This window comes from Populus trichocarpa, chromosome 1 (assembly GCF_000002775.5).
Source record: "Populus trichocarpa isolate Nisqually-1 chromosome 1, P.trichocarpa_v4.1, whole genome shotgun sequence".
Lineage (NCBI taxonomy): Eukaryota > Viridiplantae > Streptophyta > Magnoliopsida > Malpighiales > Salicaceae > Populus > Populus trichocarpa.
In genome coordinates, this window is record NC_037285.2 from 29279281 (window position 1) to 29294561 (window position 15281).

The 15281-nt window shown below is 33.5% G+C and overlaps 2 protein-coding genes and 1 non-coding gene across 4 annotated transcripts; 1 reads left to right on the forward strand and 2 right to left on the reverse strand.

Annotated features, from left to right (window-relative positions):
* The first annotated feature begins 49 nt into the window (after positions 1–49).
* On the forward strand, positions 50–2705 carry LOC7496791 (RING-H2 finger protein ATL63). Of its 2 annotated transcripts, XR_008059488.1 has the most exons (2): positions 50–1852; positions 1983–2705. XR_008059488.1 is itself a non-coding variant. In XM_052453914.1 (1 exon), exon 1 carries the CDS (start codon positions 1016–1018, stop codon positions 1796–1798), a length of 783 nt encoding a protein of 260 aa, XP_052309874.1. In that variant the 5' UTR covers positions 50–1015; the 3' UTR covers positions 1799–1885. The 2 variants fall into 2 exon arrangements, 1 of the variants encoding a protein (XP_052309874.1); XM_052453914.1 differs by lacking the exon at positions 1983–2705 and having other exon boundaries at positions 50–1885.
* A 9121-nt stretch (positions 2706–11826) lies between these two features.
* TRNAI-UAU (transfer RNA isoleucine (anticodon UAU)) lies at positions 11827–11900 on the reverse strand. Its single transcript has one exon. It is a non-coding gene; the product is annotated as a tRNA-Ile (tRNA).
* A 1018-nt stretch (positions 11901–12918) lies between these two features.
* LOC7496792 (zinc transporter 6, chloroplastic) lies at positions 12919–14902 on the reverse strand. The gene is made up of 2 exons (XM_002299957.4): positions 14062–14902; positions 12919–13450 (listed from the first exon to the last, which is right to left on the reverse strand). The coding sequence occupies exons 1-2, from the start codon at positions 14758–14760 to the stop codon at positions 13136–13138; spliced, it is 1014 nt and encodes a 337-aa protein (XP_002299993.1). The 5' UTR covers positions 14761–14902; the 3' UTR covers positions 12919–13135.
* Positions 14903–15281: the final 379 nt, after the last annotated feature.

Genomic DNA, 15281 nt, shown 5'->3' on the forward strand with positions numbered 1-15281 from the left:
CCGCTTTCTAAATATTTCACTGTCCAAATTAAGCGTATTTCGAGGACGAATCCGATTATTTTTTAAATTTCTCACACCCTAATCCGAGATTATCGTGAAAGCACTGCCCCTCAATCATACATGCCTTTGGGCGTGGCCCGTACTTCCTACTGGTTAACAACAGGTTGGCTGCTCTGCGTCCCTGCAAACGCCGTTTTAGTTGTAAATCATTGCTGGATTTCGGGCTGTTGATTGAGTGCCGTTGCAGGATGTCGAGTTGCTGACTTTTGGATCTGATGTTAATAGTCCAACTATGAGTAGGAGCCTTAGCATGTCACAGGTAAGTGGCCATTGCCTCCGAGACAGGTCAGAGGTCACGAGCCTATACCCAACGCTAAAATTGATATCTAGCCCGGAAACATGCAGAGAAAAGGGAGGTCCTGACTGGTAGTGGTGAAGCAGCGGTGGGACCCCGAACACAAAATTTGACGCCCAAGGCCAGTTAGGCCCCTACCAAGTCAACAAGAAAGACATGAAAAGGATGGCATAGTAGAGATATTAGATCTCCTTTTTCATCTTGGGATCCCTACCTCCCTATTAAACAATTAAAATAGCCACATGAAGCCAATAACCCCAACCTCTTCTGCCGTCGCCTTCACGAGTCCTCCATTTCGACTTTCTTCTCTTCTTTCCTATGCATGACTCCCATTAGCTCCTTGGATAAAGGGATTCTTTTTGACTTCAAAGCACACTGTAGACATTAGACACACTCTTGTTTTATTGCTAACTAACACACGCAAGTGTTCCAGAACACATTGCCCGTAATCTAATCCTCAATCAACGACTTCATTTTCACGTTGATGTCTTCTTTATATATTTTAATCCCTATATTGAAGTGGTGGTGGTAGCAGATTCCATTGATACCTAGTTGTCTACAAAAAAGATCATTCTATACTGTTCTGTTCATGTGTAAATATATATCCTCAACCTTTTCTCTTCTACAGACATCTCTCTTTAAACCCCAGAAAACACAGCAATGCCAAGTGCTGTCGAATCACCAGAGCACAATCCAATGAGTCATCTCATCAACAGCATATCTTCGTATGACAGCAACATAATGCTTGCTGCAGTTATATCCCTTCTTTTAGTAATCCTCTTTGTGTTGCTTCTCCACATCTATGCCAAGTGGTTCTTGGCACAAGCTCGCCATAGAAGAAGATCAAGTTCTGTGTCTGTGTCTCACGTTCTGCGTGCTTCAAGATTCCACCATTTCCATAATTTCACTGTTGACACAACTTTCTCTACTTCCCCTTCAAAGGGTCTTGATAGATCAGTCATTTCTTCAATTCCATTGTTTGTTTACAAAGCAGAAGAGTGTAAACAAGGCTTAGAGTGTGTCATTTGCTTAAGTCCCTTTGAGGAAAATGAGGTTGGCAAGAGCTTGACAAAGTGTGGTCATGGTTTTCATGTTGAGTGTATTGATATGTGGCTGAATTCTCACTCTAATTGTCCTGTTTGTAGAGCTCCTGCTGTGGGTGATGACAATGACATTGCTATTGATGATCTCAAGTCCACGGAGGTGAGTAGGGAGTCAACAGATGAGAGGGGCTTGAGTGATGGTGGGGCTTCTAGATTGGAAATTGTCACTGAATTTTCAAATTCTGAGAATGAGAATGGAAATGTTGCGGTAAATCGTGATTGTTTATCAGAATCACCATCTACTTCTTTGTCTTTGAGTTCTTCTTTGAAGAGAATGTGTAGGAATAGATCAGAAAGCAAGGTATTCCCATCAATTAATGCGACTGAGCTGGATGCTTGAGAGATTGTCTATGTTCACGCAGAATGTTTGCATTCCACATTGTATAGATCTTTTGTAAGTTGATATATCATATAATTTTTTTTTTAATCTCAATTGCCTTTACTCGTCGGGTCATGTAACTTGAACTGTTTGATCGATTGTCACTTGATTCTCTTTCTTAAACATCTCTTGAATCTTCCACTAGGTAAAGAAAACACAGCTCAATAATCTTGGCCTTTTACGGGTCAGTTCTAAAATTGGTCACACTCATTGTTAGCTGAAGAAAACAGTAGTTTGATCAAAGAACTGGCGTGCACCATATCTGTCTATGATCCGAAAGCTATATGCTTAGAACAAGGCACCGCAAGGGAAGAATCTTGACTGAGCTGTAGCTGGTTATGGAGTTGTGTGTGGAGCATGGCTGTATCCCTGACACATAATTGATGCATGGGGCTAAATCCGTATTATGTCTGATGAGTAAATGAAAAAGTGGGTCTTATTTCCATCACCAATTAAGAGGTGGGCCTATATGGAGAGGTAAGAGAGGACAAATTCTCTTGTAAAGTCTTCCATGGTTTCTGCTTGGTGTTTTGGAGTCTTGCATTAAACAAATGGCTACATATTAGCGATTCACAAGCTTGGCCTCCCTTGTTGGTTTGTGTTTAGCTCACAAATCCAAGAGGTCAAGGCTAACGCAAGAAACCAGAGATGTGTACGCTTTCCGTTGATTAGAGCTTCTGGCTTCAACTTGCCTCGTCCATATTTTCAGAACTCAGCTCAATTTGTTGTTTAAGTAAGAGACAGTGGACTTATGATCTGTCATTATCGGTAGCAGGACAAAAAAAGAAGAAAGAAAGAAAAAAAATTATACGAGCCTTCTGATATTGTGTAGACAATTTCAACACAGTAGTTTTCCTTCAATATATAACTTCAAATCTCACCCTTTTTTCAAATCCTTATCCCTTGAGCCGCAGCACCATTAATGAATCTTCTAATAGAAATGATGCACTAACACGCACTCTCCTCCTGCAAATTCCCAAGACACACATGAACAAGTTCATTCGGGTCCTCAAATACAACAATTTTGCAAACAAGCCCTTATATAGGCAAGAAATCTCGTCATCTTGTTACAAACGCATTATTCATCAAACTATGGTAAAAGAAAGAAAATCTTGGGAGCCAAATTCAAAATGAAAACGAATTTGAAAGAAAAAAGAATGGAAAAAAATTGAATAGCATTAAATATTTAGAAAACTACGTACACTTGTAAGTTTTCTCATTACTGTTATAAAACATGGTATCCTGAACACAATATGATGATAAACGGATGAATGTGATGATAGGAAATGAAAATATCATAAATGGACGGTGGATGAGAATTGTGAAAATACCTTAGAGACTATAATAAAATTTGTAGTGAAATGAGTTGATGATAATGTCTTTTAAATAATTTAATTTGATTTTCAATAAGATATTTTCTTTTTATTTTAATTGGAACACACCTTCTAGAAATTATAAAAAATAAAAAATATATCATGTTATATCAAATTTGATCACCAATCTTTTAATTGATATATATTCTGTTTTGAATCATTTTTTTTAATTTTTCAATCTTTCATGATATCCATATTATTTGATTGTTATTTATTTTTCTCTTATTTTTTTCTTGATTGAATTTTTTTTATCTATCATATTTGATCCCAATTCTTTTTATTACTATTTATTTTATTTGGATTAATTTAAATTTCATCATCTTTTAACTTTTTTATCAGTTAGATTTGGTCTATATTCTTTTAATTGCTATTTATTTCATTTGAAATAATTTATGAAATTTAATTTTTTTTTAATTTCATCATTTTTCAACTTTTTTTATCTATTAGATTTAGTTTCTATTCTTTTCATTACTATTTGTTTTACTCGAAATAATTTATGAAAATGATTTTTTTTATAATACTGCAAAACATCATAAAATAATCTTCTTTCTAGAAGTTCATATTTTCTAAAAAGAAACTATTTTATAGTAAACAAGCAGGGCTAAGTATGACTTTTTTTAATTTTATCATTTTTTAATTTTTTTTTATCTATCAGATTTGGTTTCTATTCTTTTCATTACTATTTGTTTTACTCGAAATAATTTATGAAAGTGATTTTTTTTATAATACTGCAAAACATCATAAAATAATCTTATTTCTAGAAGTTCATACTTTCTAAAAAGAAACTATTTTATAGTAAACAAACAGGGCTAAGTATGAATTTTTTTTTTAATTTCATCATTTTTCAATTTTTTTATCTGTCAGATTTGATTTATATTCTTTTCATTACTATTTGTTTTACTCGAAATAATTTATGAAAGTAATTTTTTTTATAATACTGCAAAACATCATAAATAATCTTCTTTCCAGAAGTTTATACTTTTTTTAAAAAAGCTATTTTATAGTAAACAAGCAGGCTAAGTTAGTTTTAACTTTTGACTTTTAAAAAAGTTATTAATAAATTTGGTTAGAAATAACTTTTGATTTATGGGTTTTAACTTATATCTTTTGTTTTTTAAAAAATAATTTAAGTCGCTTATACCAAATATATTTCTAATTTAAGGTTATTTTTAATTTATTTGTATGAATTGAAAACTCAACATTTATATTACAAGAACTAAAAATCCTTATATACATCACACCTAATGTTCTTGCATGATTTATAGCCGGACAATTAAAAAAATCAAGTTTCATTATGCAAAGCAATGAAAAAAGCTATTTATTATTTTTCTTATACAATTGGAACTATTCATGGGGTATTAGGTATAAAAATTTGAATATTTATAGGCAAGGAATAGTAAACCCTTACTTAACTTGTCTTTATATTTTATTCCTTGATAGAACAAAAAATGACTTTCTTTCATTTTTTTGGTATTTTTTATAAAAAAAATAAATTTTAAATTATATACCTTTCATAAATTATACCAAACAAACTATAAAGACAAATAATTTTACTCTCGAGACAAAACATGCGCTTGGTATCACCTTTTCTTTTATTTCTTTCCTTTTTTTTTATACAAAAAATAGATTCAAAACTCCAAATCTTTTAAAAGAAATGAATATTCTTATTATTTGAGCTACAAACTAATTTATTATGTAGCATAACTACAAACCTTCAACCATAGATTTCAATTTCGGAGTGGAACATTATTATTATTATTATTATTATTATTATTATTATTATTATTATAACACAATCAGAAAACAGTGCGACCCTCAATTTATTTTTATTTATTTTTAAATTACAAGATAGAGTTAACCTTTAATTATTTAACCTAACCGGCCAATGACATGAAAAAATAAATTTAATAAAATTGCACCTGGATTCACTAACAATAATATTATGGTACTTGTTGTTTTTAAAATATTTTTTATTTGAAAATAAATTAAAATAATATTTTTATTTATTTTTTAAAATTTATTTTTAACATTAGTACATCAAGACGGTTCAAAATCATAAAAAAATAATAATTTAAAACAATATTTTTTTTTCAAAAGAGTTTAGAAAACAAACACATTTCAAGGGAGTATTTTAGACAATGGTAAAAATTGTTTTTTAAAATGTTTTTTGCTTGAAAAAAAATATTTATTTTTTAATTTTTAAAATTTATTCTTGACATTAATGCATTGAAAAGATATAAAAATATACAAAAAAGTTATTTTGAAGCAAAAGTTTTTTTAAAAAACAGATGCAAATATCTATTTTTTGCAATTCTGCACACATCTACTGCATCTGCAATTCTGCACTTTATAAACACGCTTTCTTCAAAATCTATTCACATTTCATTGTAAGCACTAATGACCAGACAATAATATATGATCACAGTGGGTAGATCAAGCCAATTCATTTGCTTTTTCTATTATTCTTCATATTTTGACCAGGTCACACTACTCTCCAATTTTTCTTAAATATGAACATCTAATGAAGCTTAATATAAATATATCGTCTAACTAAAACACATTTATCTAAAACAATCTAGAGGGAAAACAAACAATATACAGCACAACAATTACAAATTATAAATTATTAATAAGATCTAAATTAGAAGTATTGAATTAATGGTGATAGATTGGCCGAGTAAACTCATGTTTAAGAAGAAGAAGAAGAAGAAGTTGGCGTACCAGGTATAGAATCCAGGGTAAAAACGGGAACAACTATGTGAACACCACGAAGAAATCAAGCTCCAGTAGCTTGCACATAAGATTTCAACTCAAACATGGTTAAATACTGCTGGAAACTATTTTAAAAAATAAACAGTAGAGTAGACGTAACTCGGTGTAAAAGAGCTATGAGAGAATTTATGAAAGCACGACATGAGGCTCACAGAATCATACAGAAACAACCACTGGCATCACCGACCTGACAGTAGATGTATCATTATCATGAATGTATGAGGTCAATCAATATCTAGCAAATATTCAAGCGTGATCAATATCAATCATAAAATGAGAGATCAAGGAAGGAGAATGGGGCGAAGGGAGGTGGGGAAATTAACCATAAAGAGAAGACAAATAAAATATAAAACAAAAGAGCTATCAAGAAGCAAACAGATTTGGGAGGACGGGAAGGGCCGGGGAGATATTGCCCATGAAAGGCAACAGTCTCGTCAGCCATCATTATTTTTCCTTTTCTGTCTCGTACTTGATTTTTGTCCCCTCATAATATCAAGGAAGAAAACTACGTTCTCTGTATTGCGCTGTTAATATAGATTAAAAAAAAAAAACAGATTTCTCCCATACGACAACAATTAGCGACAAACAAAATAGCTCTTATTACCGAAGCAAACAAAGTATTCCAAAAATGAGAGGCTGAAACAACTCAAGAATCCAGCAAACAGAACATCAGGTAGGTATATAGAACAACAATAAAACCGCCCTTATTACCAATGCAAATAAACTAACCTAGAAATGAGAGATATTAGAAGAACATTAGGTCTCGACATATCATATTTACTATCGATAAAAAAAAATCTAGCGAACACAACAGTGAGAGCTAAAGGAAACAGAGTTGTCATGGCTAAAAAAATTTGATCAATCCAACAATCATTCGAGGATCAACTTAAACAGAAGTGAGAGTGAGAGGGCTTGACACAACAATCAACAACCACATGAGTCCCTCTCCCCTTTTCCTTTTTTTTTTCCAGCCCTTAATTTTTGTCCCCATTATACTAATAAAGAGGGCTATGCTTTAAGCATCACATTATTCACATAGATTAACAAATTCTAGTTTATTGTACTGCTCCGCAGCGGGTTAATATCATTTTAAAAAATATATAAAAAAATATTAAAAGCATAGAAAATATTTTAATAGTGTTATTAAACTTAATTAAATAGATTAATTTTTAAATATCCACTAAACTCTTTGCCAGACCAAAGTAACGTGAGTGGACAATCATGTCAGACCCAAGCATTTTGGGTCTGGCAGCCATGCCAGACCTGCGCCTGGGCTTGGCAAGACCTAAGCCCCTGGACCTGGCAAGACCTAAGCCCCTGGACCTGACAACCATGCATTTTTTTTTTTGAAAATATAGGAATTCACTTATAATTGTTCTAAAAACATATTTATTTGTACTTTCATATTTATCTTTTTAACCAAATATATTTTTATTTTTTCTATATTTCTTTCTTCTATTTTAGGACATTAACCACACACATTCCTAAAATTCACTCAATTTTTTTTTTTTATTAATCTCTAATTTTAGTGAAGAAATCATCTATAAAATTACACAAATTAAGATAGTCAAAAGAACAATAAGTCTTTTACATATACAATATTTTTTTTTCCTACAACATAATGTATCAATTCAAAAGTTCAAAAGTTTTCTCTTATAATCATATATTTCAATTTTTTATATATACTAATAGTTATAATGTAGAATAAACTCTTATTGTAACAAACTTTGACGATTAAATCATGCAATAACATCTCAGATTTAAACTGTCCAACACTTGGATGGAAACATAAAATTAATATTTTCATCAACAATGCATACAAAAAAGAGAAGTTTGTTTTTGAAGACTTGAAATAATCACTTAGAACTCAATATTTTTTTACATTCTTTCCTCTTCGAATATAACAAATTTATAAAATAAGTTGCACAAACAAAAAAGAGTTTGTAGTTAAATTCTACTGCATATGAATGAAAAATCCTACTTAAATGAGATAGTGTTTGTTTTTGCAGTCCAATCGTGCTTTTGAAAAAAATTAATTTTTTTAACCCAAATACGGGTCTAACAAACCCAGGCGTATGAGTCTGGCATAGTTGCTAGGTCCAGACGTTTGGGTTTAGACCCAAGCAACTTGGGGACCCAAGTACCTTGGGTCTGGTAGTCATGCCATACCCACACCTGGGTCTGGCATGACCCAAGTGCCCGACAAACATGCAAGATTCATGCACATTGTTTTTTGAAAATATAGGAATTCACTTATAATTATTCTAAGAACATATTTATTTTATATTTTTATCTTTGTCTTTTTAACCAAATATATTTTTATCTTTTCTATATTTTTTTCTTCTATTTTGAGACATTAACCACACACATCCCTAAAATTCACTTAATTATTTTTTTATTAATCTCTAATTTTAGTGAAGAAATCATCTACAAAATTACATAAATTAAGATAGTTAAGAGGACAATAAGTCTTTTACATATATTGTATTTTCTTTTCCTATAACATAATGTATCAATTTAAAAGTTCAAAAGTTTTCTGTTATGATTATATATTTTAAATTTTCATATATACTAATAATTATAATATAGAATAAACTCTCCTTATAACAAACTTTGACAATTAGATCATGCAACATCTCAAATTTAAAAAAGCATGAACCCTTTAAAAAACTGTCCAAAACTTGGATGAAAACATAAAATTAATATTTTCATCCACAATGCATACAAAAAAGGAAAGTTTATTTTTGAAGGCTTGAAATAAATCACTTGAAACTCAACATTTTTTTTTCCATTCTTTCCTCTTTAAATATAACAAATTTATAAAATAAGTTGCATAAACAAAAAAGAGTCTGATGTTAAGTTCTATTGTACATGAATGAAAAATCCTGCTTGAATGAGGCAAAGTTTGTTTTCGCAGTCCAATCATGCTTTTGAAAAATTTTAAATTTTGACCCAGGTGCATAGGTCCAGACCCAAGCACGTGGATCTGACAACCATGCCATACCCAAGCGCCTTGGGTATGGCAACCATGCTTGATTTGAAAAATAACAAACAAAGAGGACAATTGTGCACTTTAGTTGTCAGAAGAGAAAAAAGAAATAAAAAACACAAACAATCGATCATCGACGACAATCCAACCATTATTTATCTACATGCGCCACATCATGTGAAAGAGGGCACGACTGTGCATCCAGTTAAACGTCGGATGACCAGATTTAGCTACCGGGAAGCGTCATACACGCCTCCTTAATGGTGCAAGCGCTGCCCACCTGCTGGGGCGTGAGGAACACACACCCATAGCTTTTCGGTTAAAAAATAACAAATACACCATGAAAATACTAAAACGCCCCCATAGTCCTCTTAATTATACAAAATACCCATGTACAGCTACTAAAAATACCCCCAAAGGCAAAGTTTCTTTTTTGTCTTTTCTGAGACTAAAAGCGTTATTTGACTATACTTGAAAATTGAAAAAACCTGGATATCCTTGTGGAAGAAAGCCAAAGAAATGTCTATCCACTCGCGAAAAGATGAGAAATTGAAAGTGAAATCACTATTACAATCCACAGTAAAAACTCTTTTGATCTACAATGATTTTTCCACACCATTTAGCTTTTATTATATATATAACGTAACAAATAAGAACAAAATAAATAGAGGAAAAAAACAAACAGTTATTGCTCCTAGGAAGGAGCAGGAAGAAACAACAAACTTGTGTGCCTTTTTTTTTCTTTTTTTTTCCTGGTTCACCTTGTTTTTTATAGGGATTCCCATAATATTTAGAAAGTAGGTAGTGCTTTATATGTGACATTGTTAACATAGATATATATATATATATAAAAAAAAAACAGACTATGAAAAGACAACAACAACAATAAACAAACAAAACAACAATTAAAGGGGAAAAATTAAGAAATTTCAATCCAGTATGTAAACAAAAAGGATGAAAAATCCATCTACCTTAGGCCAAAAGGAAAACAAAGAAAAAAAAATAGGGAGAGGGGGGAGTTGAATTGGGGGAAGACCTTGTAACGGTAACAATGAAACTAACACATTAATCATTCTTATAAAAAGAAAAAACAACCATTAGAATGCAACAATGAAAGCGAACAACACCACGAAACTAACCATAAAGCTTAGAGTTCAAAAGAAACTGAACAATGAATAAACTAAATAAGAAAATCCAAATATTTTTCACAACTTTTAGAAAGTGTTTTCCGTTCAAAATAAAAAGAAAATATTTTCCTGTAAACCAAGCCAAATTTTTCTTTGATTAGAAAGTGTTTTCTGTTGACCAATTTTTCTAATGACAAATAAACACATGAAAGTTTAAAAAATAATTTTTTAAAAATCACTTTTCATGAAACAAACAGGTCTTATTTCTGTACACATTAATAGTAAAACTAAAAAATGATAAAGGAAAAGGTTTATGTCGTCAACACTGTTTAAGTAACTCACTTTGTTCTTGTGCAGAAAAAAAGTTTGGATGGACATTATTGACCGGGGCATTCATAAACACAAAAAAAAGAGTAACAAAAATTTTCCTATTATTCAACTTCCATATTATCACTTAAGGCTCTACCAAGCACCAGAAATGATTTTGATAATTAAGAACATAATATAAACAAACTTCGAATCCACATGCTCCAAAGTCCAAACATGGATTTAACAACTAAAAGAGAAAAGGGTAAAGGAGGAAAGAAAATACCTCAAGATGCTACTGTTGGTTTAGATTTTTTAAGAGCCTGTTTGAGATTGTGGTAGTGGTTGCGATTCAGTGTTTTTTCTTAGAAATATATCAAAATGATATTTTTTAAAAATTATTTTTGAAATCAACAAATCAAAACGATCTGAAAACATAAAAAAAAATAAAATTTATCCAAAAAAATTAAATTTTAAAATAACACGATTTCAATCGCGTTTTCAAATAGGACTTAAATTGTGATCATCGATGAAGACAAGATTTATTATTTTGATAGTTCAAACTCTTGCACCTGATGGAACTCGCACTAGGAAGGAACCAACCTAAAAGAAATACAGAAAGTCTCAAACAAAAAGCTTTCAGTTTCTTTTTTTAATTTTTGACTTTCATCCCCCCTTATTCTCCTTCTTGGTACTTTCTCTTCTGTTTTTTAGTCCCAGTAACTTCTTCCTTCCCTTTTTTGCTTGCTCAGAACCTCTCAATTTTTTTTCTTTTCCTTCTCCCAGAAATGAAATCTAAACTCTAAGAACTCCTTCAAGTTTCTTTTCTTTTTGGATCGTTTTCCCCTTTTCTTCTCTTGAAATCATTCGGATCCTCTTGTTTTTTAGCCTCTTCAATCCACGGTAGCCATATTTATAACCCTCGTGTGGCAACCTTCTTGGCCCATTAGCATCAAAATACACCATCACCTTTCGATTTTGAATTTTCAGATCAAGAACATGAAGGTGGCGGTCCATCTCAACAAAACGCATCAGGTATAGAACAAGTTTTCATATTAGGTAATTATATTTCATATTTTGTGTTGGTGATGTTTTTGTCCAATATTGTAGTTCTGTCTGACAATGGCTTTGCGGATCTAAAAAATATCAATTTTTTATTCTGGCCCAACATTAGATATAACAAATAACAAGGAATTTACTTGTGGCCCAGATTTTGATATGGGCTTGAGATCGTAATGATCATAGAACTCATGTTATAAGATGGGCCCAAATCTTGTCAGGCATTGGCTGAAAAAATACAAGGAAATGGGCTCTCTTCTTTTGTCTTCCAATCGACGAGTTGCCATTGGCATCCAAAATAGGATAAACAAATTAAAAAAATGCTGACCTCAAGGTACAGTCTTTGTTAGTAGAGAATAGAGATGGTCCCGGCGGGGCTCGAACCCGCGACCTTCGGCTCATAAGACCAACGCTCTAACCAACTGAGCTACGGGACCAACACGCGTAAAAGGTCTCCAAATATAATATATCAACAAATAAAAACGGTCCAAACTCTTTTTTAAAGCCTCTATTCAGTTTTCAACTCGAGTTATTTTGTCCTATTTCTCCCTTGCATGATCAATTCGTGGTCCACTGGCCGAAGGTTGAAGAAAGCTGACAGACCAATCACATTCTTGGTGAGCGTAGACTCGGTTCATCGTAGGGTTCTTATGGCCTGATAATATGAAAGAAAGGAAAAGGAAGAACGGCGAATGCTCAACAAAACAAATCCATATTTCTCTAGAGAGGGAAAAGAAGAAGAAAAGGCATACCCGTAGGCCCTCCTTTTCCAATCATCTGTGGGCACGTAGCTTTGATATAGACTTATGGTGGAACACGGAGTCATTTTGCGAGCTTCCAGTCACGACTAGCACTGAGATTTTTGTTTTTTTTTGAAAAAAACAGGACACCATTCCATGAGTAAAAAGAAAACAATCCAAGGTGATTCAATTTAATAGTGGGTTTCTGACGTTGTATTTGTCATGTCTGAACTCTCAGCAATTTTTTCCCAATCATTAGGCCATTTGCTCAGCGTAGGAACGAACTGAAACAAATTAACCAAGAATGTTACAGAGCCCATAAAGGAAATGCCCAATATCATCACCAACGAGCATTAACGCTTCCTTTTCTGCTTGATTATGCAGACATGAGACATACGAAATCGGTACAGAACAAGCAGAAGCCAAAGGAGTAGCAAAGAGGTGCATGGCTGGAAGGGTTGAAAGTGGTTCGGTTGTTCTTATATCGTCCAAGTAAATTTATGCGATCTGGTGATATTTTGTACGCAGCCGGTATAGATGGTGATTTAATTGATCAATTAGTGACAAAAATTAGTACTGGAACATCAGGAAATTTAATGATCTTTGCAGTTCTTTAGCACTCCTCCACTTGTTTGGCATAGAAGGGCACTACGTTGTAGAAAGGTGTATGCTATAGCATTCTCTGGCTAAATCAACGACACATGAAAGAAAAATGTCAAGTAACTAGCCTAGCTCCATTTTTTGATACCAAATGGCCGCAGGACACCACATTTTCTGAATTATACACCTTGATAGTTACATGCTAGCGAAATTATACAGCAGAAATGACCCTGTCTCGTTAAAAACGATTTGGATGTTTTTGAACTACGTACATACTCCCTTCTCATTACTCTAATGTATGGCCTTTAGAAACAAAAGCACAAAAAGAATTTTTAAGCCCAAAGAGCAAGGATTGACATTGAAGTAGAGCCAAGAGCTAGTGCGATGTACGATGCCTTCTTCAACCATGGAGCAGAACTCATCAACTTGTTATGGAAAAAATCAGCAGCTATCAGATCAACAAGACCCATGTATACAAGTATACCTGAAGATAATGACCCCAGTAATCCTTCCATAATCAAGGCATTGGGGTTACTGTCGTCATAACCAGTCATTGAAAATATGATCATCCCTAACACTATCCCCATCGGCGTAGTCACTGCAAACATAAAACACATGTAGGCCACTGTTCCAAGGCTAAACCCTGCCTGCAATTTGTCACCATTACTTAAACAATCAGATTCATAGCAAAAATGAAACTCCCAAAAAAAAGTGTACCCAATTTATGTTGGCATGTTCTGACGACAACTTTCTTCTAAATAAAATCAATAGCAATGAAGAAAGTCGATAAAACTAAACCCAATTTATGGTGGCATGTCCACTTTATTGTCCATTGTTCATGAGGAATGACTTATTAATTCTCGCACCGACTGCCATGTAAAATTCTATAAACTAAGTAAGCACACCCAGTCCCTCATCAGATTTACTTACTAGCTACATATTCTATAATCACGTGCTTACATTAAATGTGTAAACTAGAAGCTCGCAGTCGTCGAAGGAAAAGGAAAAGATGGTTGAAGAAATGAAAGACAGTCGGTTACAGAAAGAAAGACATGTAAGAGAGCCTACACTTACAAATCACCTCACTTCAAGCCCACGAACACAGACCTTTTCTTATCACAATAAGGATTAGGAAGGTAATAAACTAAACCACGGCATATAATTAAACTTCACGAATTACAAAACCCACAAGTTAATTAATTAATGAGTGCCAACCGTATCAGAGGTTAGATTGACAAAATAATTAAGAATAATTTACCTGAGCAATGCAGCCACCAAGACCCATCCCTTCAAAAATCTGATGAAAAGCTAGAGCAGTAACAAGTGGTCTGATAGTACACTTATTTTGTGACATACCCATAGTAACCCCAATTATCACCGAATGAAAAATAATCCCAATCTCCAACACCTGAGACACCAGCCTCTGCTTTACCTTCACCAAATCCACCTCTCCCATGATCTCCACCTTAACCGACTTGTCACTCTCTTTCTTTCCCACTATTTCGTCCTGTATCCCAACAACCGTGTACTGTCCGTTTCCGTTTCCGTTACCATGCCCATGCCCATGCCCATGTTGCTCCAAGCGTGAACTTGCAGCTAAATCAACCAACAGAGCCAATAAAACCCCAATCAAAGTAACAAAACCAGCGAAAGGAAAATCTTTCCAAGGATGTTTTGATGCTACGTGGCAATCAGATAGTGCATCGTAAGCGTCGGGGAGTACGTGAACTAATGAAGTGGAGAGGATCACACCTGCGGCGAAGCACTTGATTATCAGAGTTATCTTGTCGTAGAGGGCTTTTCCGTGGAAATAGCGAGCTAAGAGAACGGGAGAAGAGATGCCAATTATGCTTGTAAAGAAGATTATTACGATGGAGATTAGTTTTAGGTGGGTTGCAGCTTGCGTGTCTCTGCAGGTTGCGGAGCGGGTTGCGTCGATCAAGCAAGCTGCTGCCATGGAAAACAATGGTGTTTTGATTGAGCTGAAGTTTGCGGGAGAAATGTGGTGGGGGGCGCTCTGTATTGGGTCTTTGTGGACTTGGAGGGGGGGAGATTTGGAAGTTTACAAGACTAGACGTTGCCGTGTGTGGACTGCATTGTCACAACTGAGAAAGTGATGGTTGCCTGTGGGACAGGTTTCTTAAAGAAGGGTGGGGATTGATGGGGTCCACTTCTGAATGAACGGTGATGCTGGTATAGTAGCTTTTTTGTGTTGGTGCGATGCGTGTGTTTCCAATCTTTGATCTTGCTGTTGTTTTGTAGAATTAGCTTTGTGCAATTTCCTTGAAAATATTTGAGTGCTGTCTTTTCAGATTATCAAGGAACTTAAAATATGAACAACTGCTGATAGAATTTAGACTTTTATGTTCGTTAATTTTAAAATTTATAGAATTAATTGAAGTATATGCAAGCTGATCTGAATATTTATATTAAACTAAAAAAATAAAAAAAATATGAGAAAAAAAGCATAGCTTACTT

What these genes read in the sequence shown, in the direction of transcription:
- LOC7496792 (XM_002299957.4), bottom strand. Translation starts at nt 14,760, where the DNA reads ATGGCAGCAGCTTGCTTGATCGACGCAACCCGCTCCGCAACCTGCAGA. An exon ending in TTGGTGGCTGCATTGCTCAG is followed by an intron (nt 13,451 to 14,061) that starts GTAAATTATTCT and finishes GACAAATTGCAG; the next exon opens with GCAGGGTTTAGCCTTGGAAC.
- LOC7496791 (XM_052453914.1), top strand. Translation starts at nt 1,016, where the DNA reads ATGCCAAGTGCTGTCGAATCACCAGAGCACAATCCAATGAGTCATCTC.